At 55.0% G+C, this 13164-nt stretch overlaps 1 protein-coding gene across 1 annotated transcript; it reads left to right on the plus strand.

Moving 5' to 3' along the window:
- The first annotated feature begins 1248 nt into the window (after positions 1–1248).
- On the plus strand, positions 1249–12927 carry LOC112105039 (classical arabinogalactan protein 9-like). Its single transcript, XM_029914407.1, has 4 exons — positions 1249–1713; positions 3417–3746; positions 3964–4130; positions 10486–12927. The coding sequence occupies exons 1-4, from the start codon at positions 1401–1403 to the stop codon at positions 10528–10530; spliced, it is 855 nt and encodes a 284-aa protein (XP_029770267.1). The 5' UTR covers positions 1249–1400; the 3' UTR covers positions 10531–12927.
- The last annotated feature ends 237 nt before the right edge of the window (positions 12928–13164 follow it).

A 13164-nucleotide genomic window follows, 5' to 3' on the forward strand; every position in this document is an offset into this window, starting at 1 on the left:
TGCTAATATTTTAATCAGAGTGACAGGATACTGAATTAAGTGCAGTACAAAACATATTTATTACATCTACACGGTTGTCTTTATCAACCAAATGTATAATCTCATCAAAGTGAAATCAGATTTGTTTTGACAAGACCTGTTTTCCATAAAACCATGTTGAATGGCATTAATTATATTCCCATTAGTTATTTATTGAATCCTGCATCAACTTTTCCATTATTTTGCCCAGGATAGATGTCAGGCTAACCAACGTACAGTAAACAGGTTCATCCTGCTTGCCCTTTTTGAATACAATATTGGCCCAATATTAGCATTCTTCCAAGCCTGAAATTTCCCTGCTATTCCAAGATTTCTTAAAATTTAACATTAGTGGGCCAGAAGTCTGCCAACTCTTTTGGAAATCTTGGATGCAAGGTATCTGGGCCTGCTGATTTTAAACTGTCTATTTCTCGTAGATGCTGTCTAACATCCTCCCCCGTTACCAAGGGTCTGGAAAGTAGTTAATCATCCTCATATGATTACATCATTCTCCTTCTTTACGGATACAGAACAGAAATATTTATGGAACATTTCTGTCTTTTCTGCATCATTAACGATTTTACCATCTCCATCTAGTAATGAGCCTCTATCATTGTTAAGATTCCTTTTGTTTCTGATATATTTAGACACCTTTTTAATTTTTCACCCTCGTGTCCTTAGCTTCCCTTATCAATATTTTACCCTTCATAACCTCTGATTTATAATGATTGCTATCTACTTCCCCTTTTTGTCCTTTTATGGTTTTTTTTTTAATTTATTTTAAAATGGCACCTTCACTTCCCGATTGAACCAGGGTGGGCTTTTTTTTTGCGGTCATCCTCTTTGTTGACTGTGGAATTGTGGCTCTTTGGCCTTCAGACACACACTTCTTACTGAACTCTCAGTATTGAGGTGAGTGTGGAGAGGTTCCAGAGTCACGTCCATCCTGCACAGTGCGATAGGAGCGGGAGGTTTGACGGTGGAGCTGATGTGGCTCCATCTGATCAGGCATCCTGCCTTCGGTAGAGACCAGCGCCTGCTGCTCCAGAGGCAGGCTTGCTGCCCGGACCCCTTCTCTGGTCCCTATTGTTTGTGCGATGCTGTATGCAGCATAGGCCAGCTGGGGATTGGCTCCTGCCCTCCCTCCCTAGCCCGCCTACACCCTGGGTCCCCTATCTTGTGTGGCATGGACATGGCCCCTTTCAGCGTTTCTTTCTTTCTTTCCTGCACTAGGAGATGGGCAGGAGACCCTGACTGACCAGGCGGTGTCACCAGCTCAGCCCAGCCCCGGGCCAGGCTCACTTCCACTCAGTGAGGCTGGAGACTTCAGCCCGGAGGCGACCGCCCCACCTGTGACTCGCGCCGATAAGGACGGGGCGGCCATGCACCCCAGTTTTAGCAGCCCCCGCGCTGTCGAGCTGGATGAGTCCATCCCACCCGATCCCAACGCAACCACCACCACGGGCGCCAGGCTGCAGACTCCTGCCCCAGCCGTCTCAGCGGATGCTACGACGGGGCTTCGGAATAAGAACCTGTCGGCCAACAGCAGCTCGGAGCTCCCCCCTCCGGCTCTGGCTGCCAACACCACAGATGCAAACCAGCCTGGCCAAAATGGAACAGAGCCCTCCAGCCCCACGGGGCCGACTGGCGCCGCGACTGGGACTCCAACGCATCAGCCACCAAAGGACGCGCTGGGTGAGGCTTCTCGCTACCCCGCCGCTCACCCGTGCGTAGGGGGCACCTTCTCCCACAGCACACCCAGCCTGGGGACTTAGGGCCTGGCCCCGTGCGGTGCTGAGTGCCTTTCTGCTCTCATTGACTTTGCCTGGAGTCGGGGGCACTCAGCACCTCACAGGATTGGGCCCTTGGTACGTGAAAGGGGGATCCTGAGGCTAGGGCAAGTGGGAAAGGTTTGCGGCATCTGCTGGTTCCTCTTTCATATGCAGATAGGGAAGCTGCTCCCTGGCTTTTACCACATCAGCCAGCTGTCCTGGGAGGGGGAGAGTTATAAACCGTTGCTGCTAAAGGCCCTTACATCTTTCCTCAAAAGTACAACAAATTAACCCTTTCCTTCCTAGGTACACGCACACTCACCCAGGGGCCGAATGCTGCTCTCCTTTATACCCGCGTCGATCCAGAGCAGCTCTCGTGACCGCGGTGAGGTCACACCAGTATAAGTGAGAGCAGTACCTGGCCCGGCTGGCTTTAAAGCAGGATTGCCCAGCTGGTATCTGGGTCTGGCAGCTTGCACGAGCAACCCCTAACTTCTGTAGCATGGGATAGATAGAAGCTACCCCCGCCCCCCATCATTAACCAGAAACTGTGAGGAAAATCCCAGCATGCAGTGCGGCTAGGTAGCTCTGAGCAGGGCGCGTTGCATGCTGGGATCCTTAATGGCAGCAGGTCACAGCTGCCAGCGTAATCTCTCTTCTCTGGCCTGACGACGTTTCCAGAGAGGCTGTTGCTGTCGATTCTAGGCCTCGTGTTAAAGGGCAGGGTGGCCAAGGGTGACTTGGTCTGCCACACTGCCCTAAAATCCCATTGGATGGCATGGGGACTCTCACTGACTTGGTTTTCTGGGCATTGCTGCTGATTAGAGAGGGGTTCTCAGCTCAGAGACCTGTTCCCCTCAACACGCCCGGGCTCTGAAGGGGGCTCTCTGGCTCTGACAGGTTGTGAACTACTTACTGACTTGGTGATTAATCTGTATGGCATTTGTCACAGAGAGTGGTAGGCAGGCTCCCCTGAGGGCAACGCCCCGGCTGTCCTGGCTCGTGTAGTTTATTCCTGACCAACAGTCCTGTCGCCCTTTTCAGTGCCATAGCTGTCAGGCATGTCCGCAGGCTGCCGGGGGTCCCTGCTGTTCCTTCTGGGGCGTTGTCGTGGGGATTCCTCTGCTAGGAGATGAGCATCATTTGGTGGCCACCTGGAGGTGATGGGACATAGCCACGGAGAGGTCGGGGGGAGGACAAGACAGGGTGAATGGCCTTTTCAGACTTTCTCTCAACCTCCAGAAGAAGTAAATGTTCAGTGGTGCTAAAGAATCTTCTTCTTCGATGGGGGAATCGGCCTGCTAGCCTGAAAGGCTTGAGATGCCCTCCCAAGCCTTGCCCACGTCCCACCCTGCTCTGTTCTCCGGCACAGAGCCAGGGCTCCAGTTGGTGGCCTTCTGAACAGCTCGACACAGAACAGCAGGGGGCTCAGGGCCTCTCCACTGCCTCCCTGAGGATCCCAGGGGGAACCTGGAGCAGAGCGCGCTCTGGGCTCATGCCAGGAGCTGGGCATGTCCCCTAGGTGCCAGCAGCGCCGCCTGCCACCCATTCCAGGCCATGCAGGGTGGGGACGGGCAGACTCAGGATTTCACCTTGTAGATAACTGCCTCTTTTTCTTCTGTGCAGCAACAACGGGCAGCTCCCAGCTGGAGCCTTCTGCATCCAGCACCTTGGGGCCCACGACAGGGAACCCTGAACCCACTGCAGGGAACCCTGAACCCCCCCCACAAACAGCCCAGGAGAATGCCACAGAGGAGAGCACTGCAGGGCCCACTACCGTCCCTGCTGCCATGACAACAGGGAGCACACCTGCAACTACCACCCCCAGCACCACCACGGTAACCCCCAGAGCTTCCTCCCCCAACAGGGCAGCCACAACAGCCGTAGGGCAGTCATCAGCCGATCCCGTGCATGAGAAGGCTTCTGTGTTGGATGTGGGAGACGACGATGGTCAAGGTAAATGCTCTCGAGGCCCCAGTGCTCCGATCTCTGCTCTCCCTAACTGGTTATTGAGAGCGCAGCAAGTGCAGGGGCATGGGAGAGGCATTTGACCTGTGGGTTTGAGCTGGGGGAGCCCTTGTGGGGCTGTAGGGCAGAGCCCAGGGGGAGACTGGGATTGGCTGCTCCAGCCCCGGGACCTTACCCTCTCGGTACCGTCTCCTCCTCCCTGCAGACCTGCCCAGCTCCGCTGTTGCCGGCGCGATGGGGGCCGACCCCCTGGTGATCGGTGTCATCTCCATGTTCGTCATCATGGTGGGGATCCTGGCCCTGGTGGGCTTCCTGAGATACCGGCAGCGCCACAGCCGGATGGAGTTCCGGCGCCTGCAGGACCTGCCCATGGTGAGCAACGCCCCCGCCCTGCCCAGGGCCCTTGTGCCCTGAGCTCCTGGCTGGCTCCCAGCTGTGTGGCCAGGCCACGCTGCAGCTCCCCTTTAGCCGTGCTAGCAGCGACGGCGACAAGCTGCGCAGAGGGAATTCGGCTCATTCCTCATGCCAGTGACTGGGAGGGGAGCGGGGCTTGGGAGGGGGGGGTCTGGGGAGCCTCCTCCAAGGTTCATTGCCAGGATGTCAGGTGACGAGAGATTTAGCGACAGGATCCACCTTGCCAGCCCTGATCCAGAAGACAGACAGAGACACAGTGTGAAGGCAGCCTGACATCCAGAGTCAGTATTCTTCCTCACTCCTGCCCTGATGTGTTATGCAGTGTTCCTGGGTGGCTGTTAAACAGCTGCTATGTCCCCCCCCCAGAGGAGGTTGCATTTCCATGGTGGGTGAAGCGATCACTCTATGTAGCCTTTGAAAGACAAAGTTCTTCTTCGAGTAGATGCAGCCATGTATTCCAGTGAGGTGTGTGCGCGCCCAGCACACTGGAGCCAGAGAAATTGGCCTAGGAGTACCCATAGGGGGCAGTGTGCATGCCTCATGGCCACAGCCCCTCCCCTGGCTACATGAAGCAGCGCTGCCCTGACCCACCCTCAGTTCCTTCTCATCACCCCTCGGCTGGAGTCAGAGCTTAAGGGTCTTAACCTCCCAATATCTCAGCGAGTTTAGTTTTTCCCTCCGATAGCTAGATAGATAGTACCCTTTGTGTTAGTTGTATTTGTTTGTTTTCCTCGAGGATGCCCTCACCAGGGTTTAAATGTTGTCCTTCGCGTGGGGGAGCGATCCCCACACACGGTGCTTGCTCTGCCTTGGCGAGGCCCACATTAAAGAGCGTATTGCGATCTGCACGTCGTTCAGGGGACAGGCTCAAGTGGCTCGGGACCTTCGCCTGACGCAGTGCCTGCTTCGGTCCCGAGGCACGCGTTGGGTTGGAGATCGCCCGTGGACTCAGAGCGCTGCCGTTTCACGTTCCCGAGCAGTTACCTCCCCGAAGAAGCGGAGGAGCCCTTCCCCGTCGCCTCTGCCAAGGAAAAGGTTGCATAATACCACTCCGGACTGCTCCAGATCTCGAGGTGACTCTTCTGTCTCCCCCAGGAAAAGCGTGGGCTGGCACGGAGTAGGTACCGGCCTGTGGGATGGCGCAAGTTCCGCTAACCCTTCTGAGTAGGGAGCTTAGAAACCCTGTACCGTTGACTCCCGTTCTGGCCCCCGGGTGTCTGAGTCCATCACCAATGAGGAAGATGCCAGTACCGACTGTTTCCGGGTCAGCAGCATACCAGGCAGCTACAGACCTCCTTTGCCTTTTGGTCCTGATCTCTTCTTTGGTCCAGGACTGTGTCGTCTATAGTCCGGTCGGTCGACTGAACGAGCCACTGAACCCTCAGGTCTGTCTGCACTGCACCCCAGCGTGCAGAGCCAGTACCAGAATCGGTATAGGGGACCTCGGGAGTGGGATTCTGCTCGGCACCACCGCAGTCGGCCCAGCAAATGCTTCCATGGCGCCTTTCACCGCCCTCGACGTTGGTACCATCAAACACTCCCGTGCTGCTGCTGCTGACTTTGGGATTGACACTGCTTCCGGCACTGGCATGCTCGGTGCCGACCGTACCGCTTCCATGGGCAACACCGCTTCCTGTCTCGTTCTGGGCAATGGACGAGTCGGTTACTCACTTCTTCTGGTCTCACTCCACGCTTATCCCCGGGATCCCGAGGCTCCCCAACCTCTGAGTCAGAGCTGTCATCCTCCTGCGCTCCATCCCCTGACCAGCATGGGGGACCGCTGACAGACCATTATGGGTACCAGGATTGGCGTTCTTCTCTGGCTCAGTGTCTGCCGGCTACCAATGCCTTATCCGTGCCAGTGGCCTCCATGGAATCTGTGGGACTCTCCTCCTTTGCGGAGGTCCCACTCTATCTTGCTTGAAGGCGAAATCACTGGCCAGGTCTGCAGTGGTGACTGTTGATCCGCTGCAGGCCCAAGCACTGGTGTAGCCTCCGTAGTCGTCCCATCCGGGTCCGTCAGCCCTTTAACAGGATCCAGCTTTGGTTCAGTTGTGGGCCTCGTCTCCGTGTCCAGACGATGCTGTGCTGCCTCGCTCATCCTTGCCTTCGATACCAGAGGATTTTAAGGTGTGCCAAGACCTTTTGTGGCATGTAGCTGCTTCCCGCAGTATCCAAGTGGAGTTCTTGCAAGAGAACACCCACGAATTGGTGGACATCCTGCAGCCGTCTGCCCCTGGGAGAGTCACCCTCCCTATCAGTGATCCCCTCCTTGAATCGGCTAAGCATGCCAGCTTCGGTACTGCCTGTGGCTAAGCAGAATTTGGGCATTGCCCCAATGTCCAGTAATCCATTGAGGATTTGGCCTTTGACAGCCAAACACTGTTCTTGGACAAAACTGACAAGATGCTGCGCTCCTTCAGGGACTCCAGGACTCCCCTGCAGTCTTTGGGGGCCGACCATGCAGAGACGTGCAACAGCAGCAGCAGACTTTCACTTCTCCGAGGCACTGGGGCTACCCAGAAAGGAGCATAGTGCCCACAGGAGGAAGCAGTCGGGTTCGGCCAGTCCACATGCCCTCTCTGGAACGCTGGAACTTCCAGTGGTTGCTCCTCCCTCCTCCTCTCCCCACTTTGGGGACAGGATGGGCCACTTTCACAAATGCTTGGGGCTCGATTCCTACCGATAGCTGGGTCCTAAGCACCGTCATGTCGGGTTATGCTATCCAGTTCCTCCCCATCCCTCTTCAGGGACCCGCCTCATGAGATAGTGCTCTTCGAGCAGGTCCATTTTCTGCTGGCTTTGGGAGCAGTGGAGGAGGTTCTGCTGGAACACCAGGGTCATGGCTTCTACTCCCAGTATTTCCTGGTACCCAAATCCATGAGAGGAGTAAGACCTGTCCTCGACCTTCACAGCCTCAACAAATATCAGGTCCATGAGGTACCGAATGGTCCCTATTGACTCCTCTCCCGGCATGGTCTCAGAACGACTGGTTTGCGGCTCTTGATCTTCAAGATACCTACTTAAATGTGGCAATTTTGCCAAGCCACAGAAAGTTCCTTCAGTTTGTTGTGGCAAAACACGACGTTTAGTGCACAGTGCTTCCATTTGGCCTCTCTTCCGTCCCCCCCGGTTTTTATCAAATGCATGGTGGTTGTTAGAGCATCTCTCAGGAAGAAGGGAATTCACATCTTCCCATATCTGGACGGCTGGTTATGAAGGGGAAGTTCTTGTTCACATCGGCATCACAGTGCACTTGCTCCATCATCTGGGTCTCATTCTAAACACTGGAAAGTCAACCTTGGCTCCCACTCAGAAAAGAGAGGTCACTGGGGCCCCGTTAGATTCCACGATGTCCAACGTTTCTTCCAACTGACCATTTTCAGGCAATTCGCCATCTTTGCCTTAATCTGCAGTCTCAGCCTCCCACAATAGTTCAGATGTGTCTGAGGCTCCAGGGCCCCATGCCTGCTTGCATGCACGTGGTCCAGTTTGCAAGGTTGCGCTTTTGCCCCCTTCAAATGCGGCTCAGGATGGTCTACTGTCTTACTCTTCACCCTCTAGATGGTTTAGTTTGTCTTCATCCACTGGTCCTGGACTCCTTGCAGTGGTGGATGTGTCCAGAGAACATTTGCCAAAGCGTTTCCTTTGTCTGGCCCTTGCCAACCAGGTTGGTTGTTAGCGACGCGTCCCTGATGGGTTGGGTTGGTGCACCTGGGAGCGCTGACAGTACCGGGGCTGTGGTTGGAGCGGGAGGCCTCACTCGATATCAATGTGCTGGAGTTTCGGGCCATCTACAATGCATGCTATGCCTATCAAGAGATTCACACAGTTCCCACTGTGATGTATTATGGGAACAAAGAAGGGGGAGCAAACTCCAGGTTGTTTTGCCTAGAGGTGATCAGCGCTAAGGAGAACGATCCGATAGCCGTTCACTTGCCCAGGGTTCAGAATCATCGCGCGGACTGTCTCAGCGGGTATTTTTCCCTGAGTCACAAGTGGTCCTCGAAGACGAGTGCTCTCCGGGTCATCTTCACAGCTTGGGGCATCCTGACAATCAAGCTGTTCGCTACAAGAGACAACAGGAAATGTCATCAGTTCTGCTCTGCGGGGGGACCTCGGGTCTGACTCTTTCTATCTAGTTGGCAGCGGGCTGTCCTGTATGCCTTTCCCACGATCCTGATCGTCCCTCTGGCCTGATTCGCCTTGAACTTGAGGATGACCTAACTCATTCTCGTTGCCCTGGCCTAGACTGTGCTGGTTCTCTGACCTTCTCGCACTGTCTATTCAGCCTCCCATACCGCTGCCTCCCCATCCCAACTTACTCAGAACCAAGGCCACACCTCACATCCTGTGCTCAGCTCCCTGGATCTCACAATGTGGCTGCTGAGTGGCTGAAGGGGGGGAAAAGAGCAGCATTCGGCCGCTATCCAAGTCCTCCTTAACAGTAGAAGACACTCCACCAGGATGGCCTATTCAGTGAAATGGAAGCGATTTTTGGTGTGGTCATTAGCCCGCAGAATCCAGCCGTGGCTGGTCTCTATCCAGGACATTTTGAAATACCTGCTGCACCTTCAGTCACTGCAGCTTGCATTCGGTTAATTGAAAGCACGTCTGGCAGCAGTATCAGCATTTCATCCCCCCATTCAGGGAAGATCTGTCTTCTCCAGTGCCATGGTAGCAAGATTCTTAAAATTGCTCCTTCGTCTACATCCCCCGGTCCGAGAGCCGGTTCCTCTGTGGGACTTTAACTCAGTCCTAGCGACCTTAATGGGACCTCCATCTGAGCCCCTGGCATCTTGTCCCTTTCCACTTTTGTGTCAGAAAACTGCATTCCTAGTAGCAAGGACCTCCACAAGGCGAGCATGAGCGTTGCAGGCTCTGATGGCAGAGCCTCCTTATACACAATTCTCCAAAGACAACGTGACTTTACGACCACATCCAAAATTTCTGTCTAAAGTGGCTTCTCAGTTTCATTGGAACCAGGCGGTACCTGTGTTCTTTCCTAAGCTGCATTCCTCTCCGGAGCAGCCACGTCTCCATACTGTTGATGTCTAGTCTTCTGTCTGGACTGGACTAAACCGTTTCATGCTTCGTCTGCCTGTTTGTGTTATATGCAGATCAGATGAAGGGTCAGGTGATCTCTTCACAGACGATCTCCGAATGGGTAACACTCTGCATCAAGACAGCATATGTAATAGCTTCAGCTCTGCCCTCCTCAGTAGGTGTGAGCTCACTCTACTCGGGTGCAAGCAATGCCCATAGCCTTCCTCAGTGACGTTCCATATTTGACGTTGGCAGGGCTGCTACGTGGTCGTTGATACGTAGGTTCACAAACCATTATGCCATAACTGCATCTTCCAGGGTGGAGGCAGGCTTTGGTAGGCTTAGGTAGACTCCGAGCCCTGCCTCCTGGGGGCGTGGGGAGAGGTCCTGCTTGTGAATACGCGTCCGCATCTACTCGAAGACGACTAAACGGTTACTTACAGTAACTGTGGTTCTTTGAGATGTGATGCAGGTGTGTTTTCCACAACCCACCCTCCATCCCCTCTGCATTGGGCTCTCGGGTCCTGGCATTCGGTGCGAAGGAACTGAGGGAGGGTAGCCAGGGGAGGGAGGGGCTACGCCCACAAGGCGTGAGCGTCGCCCCCTACGGGTACTGCTAGGCAAATTTCTCCAGCTAGGAACCACAGTTACAGTAAGTAACCATTTCATACCGGTCGTCCTGCCTAGTGACGCCACAGAGGAACAACAATACATTCACCATCCTAGGACCTCGCGGCTTGGGCTGGGAGCGGTGTGGTGTTTGCCTCGCGTCCTTCCAAAGAGACCACCCATCTGTTTGATGAATCCTGCTGATGGGGGACCTCACTGGCCGGACTGGTGGTGGCCTTGAGGGGGTGGGATGAGGGAAAGAGAGCCCGGTCCCAGGACACCTCCAGGGAGAGGCTGGGACCAGGCCTCTCTCTGAGACTCTCCTCTGCCATCTCAGCTGCATGAGTGGGCCTGTGGGGGAGGGGAGTCTCCCAGCCATGTTCCTACACCTGCCTCCTCCGGCCCCTTCCAGAGGCCATAGGAGGAAGGGAAGGTAGTGCCTCCAGAGAGGGCGAGCCCTTGCCAGGGACTAAGGGAAGCACTGCTTGGGGAGCACAGGGGCTGGCAATGGCAAAGCGGCTACACTGTGAATGGAGGGGCTGTGGGCCTGGCACTGGCTGGACCCCTCTCCTCGGATGCAGTAGCACCCCAGATCTAGACCAGTTCCCCCTCCATGCCATGACAGATACTAATGTGTGTCTTTCTCCTTTGCTCGTAGGACGACATGATGGAGGATACGCCCCTCTCCCTCTACACCTACTAGGCAGCAAGAGGACCCTCCATCCGGGTTTGGGGGAGCGCTGAAGTTCCCTGAGCAGTAGGCCCCTGAGGATCTGGTCCAGGAAGATCCCCTGAGGATGGGGGGAAGGCGGCTCTGATTTTGCACTTGACTGAAACACTCATTGCAGATGGGTGGGTTGGTTTGTTTTAAAAACTTTTGTAAAAGTTTGGTTTTAAAGTTTATTCTGAGAGCTGGAGCCAGTCAGAGCCCAGCACTGGCCCTTCCCTCTGCTCTCCATACACCGAGGGTCCTAAGCCTCCTCAAAATGCTGAGGACATGGGAGAGGGGCTTTTCACCTTGCATTTTAGCCTGAGGGCCGAGCTGATGTTTTGCCGACTCGCTTGGAAGTCTCAGAAGCTGCTGCTCTCAAAATGCGCCTTGTGTCAGGAAATGCAGTGTCGGTCCTCACAAGGCAAGCAAAGGAGAATGTTACTTCCCACTGGGAGACGAGGGCGGGGAGCAGACTGGCTCCCTCTTGCTTTGTGTTTTTTTGCACATGTTGTTCCTATTTCAACTTCAGCAGTGGGATCCACTCCTGAATTCCCAGAGAATCTAGCAGGACTGTGGTAAACTGCAATCCCCTCCTTGCCCCCCAGAAAAACAGCCCCCTGGCTGCGGGAGGAGAATGTGCCCCTGAGGGCTGGGGGTGAGCGGGAGGTTTTTCATCACGCTGGGAGGGAACCGACATAACTGGGGCTTGCGTGGCCTTGTCTCGGGTGGGACTCTCCGGTCTGTCTCAAAAGAAAACAAAATCCCTGGTTCTCTCCCTCGAGGCAGCAGCACAAGCCTAAACCGTTCCCCGCAGGCAGGCTGCCCCGTGGTCGCCTCAGCGTGGGAAGGGAACGTCTCCCGGGTATCAGAGAGTCGCTTGTTGCACTTAGTACCTGCTCTGAGCTCTGGCGGCTGCCCTGCGCCACGACTTCCCTCCCCAGTACCGCGAGCTCCTTAGTTCGCTATCGACATAGCCTTGTCCAGGCTGCTTGGCGGCTCTCAAGGGCACGTTATGCCCCGCACCCCCGAACTAGCCTTTGCCATTGTTTTGTGCCTTGTCCCTCCAGGGTGTTGGGTTGGGAGGTCAAGAAATGCTGCTTCTCTGCTTCGGAAGTCCCTCGAACAGTCCCAGCGGCTGCTCGCTCTGCCCCTGCGGCTCCTGGGAGCCTTTGCGGCTGCATAATAAGCAAACAAGCCGGAGCGGGTCTGGGGGCAGCCCGCTGCCTTCGGGCTCCCTAGGGACAGACGTTAGCGTGCTGGGCAGGATGCGTCTCGTCCATGTGTGCAGCTGGAGAGAGGCGGTGTGGTTTTTTCTGTTCTGTGTTACCACCTGTCCCCATTCTCCAACACACACACACTGGGGTTTCTCGCTTCCCATACAGTGGCTCCTGCCTATTTCTACTTCCTATCTTGTTACGCCTTCTGAAGGCTCCTCGGGGTCCCTCTCAGCTGTGCCTGGGGCCTGGGCAGCGGTTGGTGAGGTCTCGCTGTGGAGAGTGATGCTGGGATAGTCGGTATCATACAAAAGCCTTGGTTTTCTCAGGTCTCAGCCTGTCGTCTTGGCAGCCGGTGCTTGCGCTCCCTCAGGCCAGCAAAGTCTGGGGGAGTTGTGGGCAGTCAGCATCTCTTCCGGCGAGGCCCCCGCCCCATGAAGTTGCACCGTTTTCACAGCCATGCGATGCCCACATTAGCTTTCGGGAGGGCCTAGTCTCCCACCAGCAGGGCATAGATAAGTCCTATCCTTGGATGTAATGGAGATTATTCGGGCCATGCAGCTGGAGAACTGGTCGTCTGGAACCAGGGCAGACGAGCTGGAGAAGGTGACTTCCCCACTCCCTGCATTGCTCTGTGGCTTTGGGAGTAGCTGGTGAAGAGATCATGCAGTAGTTAGGGTTTTCCTGTTGGCTGTAGACTTGGGTCTGTTACCTGTGATGAGACACCCCCAAAAGTAACTGCAGGAGGGAGTGTAATAGATTTTTTTCCCCCTCTCGTTGTGTGAAAATTAGAGGGCAGTTTTCACAGGCATCAAACTCCCAAGTCGGAACCACAGAAATTTCACTCATGCTGCAGCCTTGTTTCCCCAGCTGGAGGGCAGGGTGCTGCCAATTTTTGGCACCAACAGATGCACAGACAGTGCTGATGGAAATAGCGGAACTTCCTCCTGGCTGAAGCTGGCGCAAGGGTGTCAGTGGAGCTGTTGTTGCCGGAACGAGCCGCTCTACACACAGCTTGAAGGGAGAGGACTGACTGTCCCAGCCACGCCTGCGTCTCTGCCCCCCAGGGGCGGGAGGGGGACGGGGAACAGAACTCGCCAAACACCAAAGTGCAACTTTCTTTGTAAAATATGTTAATAGTGGATTTTTCTGCAATAAAGTTACAAATGCTGAAGGCCTCACATATGGTGATTGCACTTAGCTCTAGCAACTGGTCTGAGTCGATCGTGTGATGGTTAAATGACTGCTCGTCGGGACAAGAAGAATTGCAGACGTCAACATAACCAATGATAAGCAAATCTAAGGGAAGCCTGTGACTGTGCTAGTCCTGGGGGTGAGGGAGAGTACAGTTAGGGAGACTGTCATAAGCACAAAAGGCAGCTGAAAGTCAGTGGGAGTGGACACCTAACAG

This window comes from Terrapene carolina, unplaced genomic scaffold (assembly GCF_002925995.2).
Source record: "Terrapene carolina triunguis isolate 2854851 unplaced genomic scaffold, T_m_triunguis-2.0 Scaffold49060, whole genome shotgun sequence".
NCBI classification, from domain to species: domain Eukaryota; kingdom Metazoa; phylum Chordata; order Testudines; family Emydidae; genus Terrapene; species Terrapene triunguis.

Bases quoted from the DNA above. Each gene is read 5' to 3' on its own strand.
- LOC112105039 (XM_029914407.1), top strand. From the start codon at position 1,401: ATGCACCCCAGTTTTAGCAGCCCCCGCGCTGTCGAGCTGGATGAGTCC. The intron at 1,714-3,416 runs GTGAGGCTTCTC...TCTTCTGTGCAG, and splicing joins GCCACCAAAGGACGCGCTGG to CAACAACGGGCAGCTCCCAG. The intron at 4,131-10,485 runs GTGAGCAACGCC...CTTTGCTCGTAG, and splicing joins GCCTGCAGGACCTGCCCATG to GACGACATGATGGAGGATAC.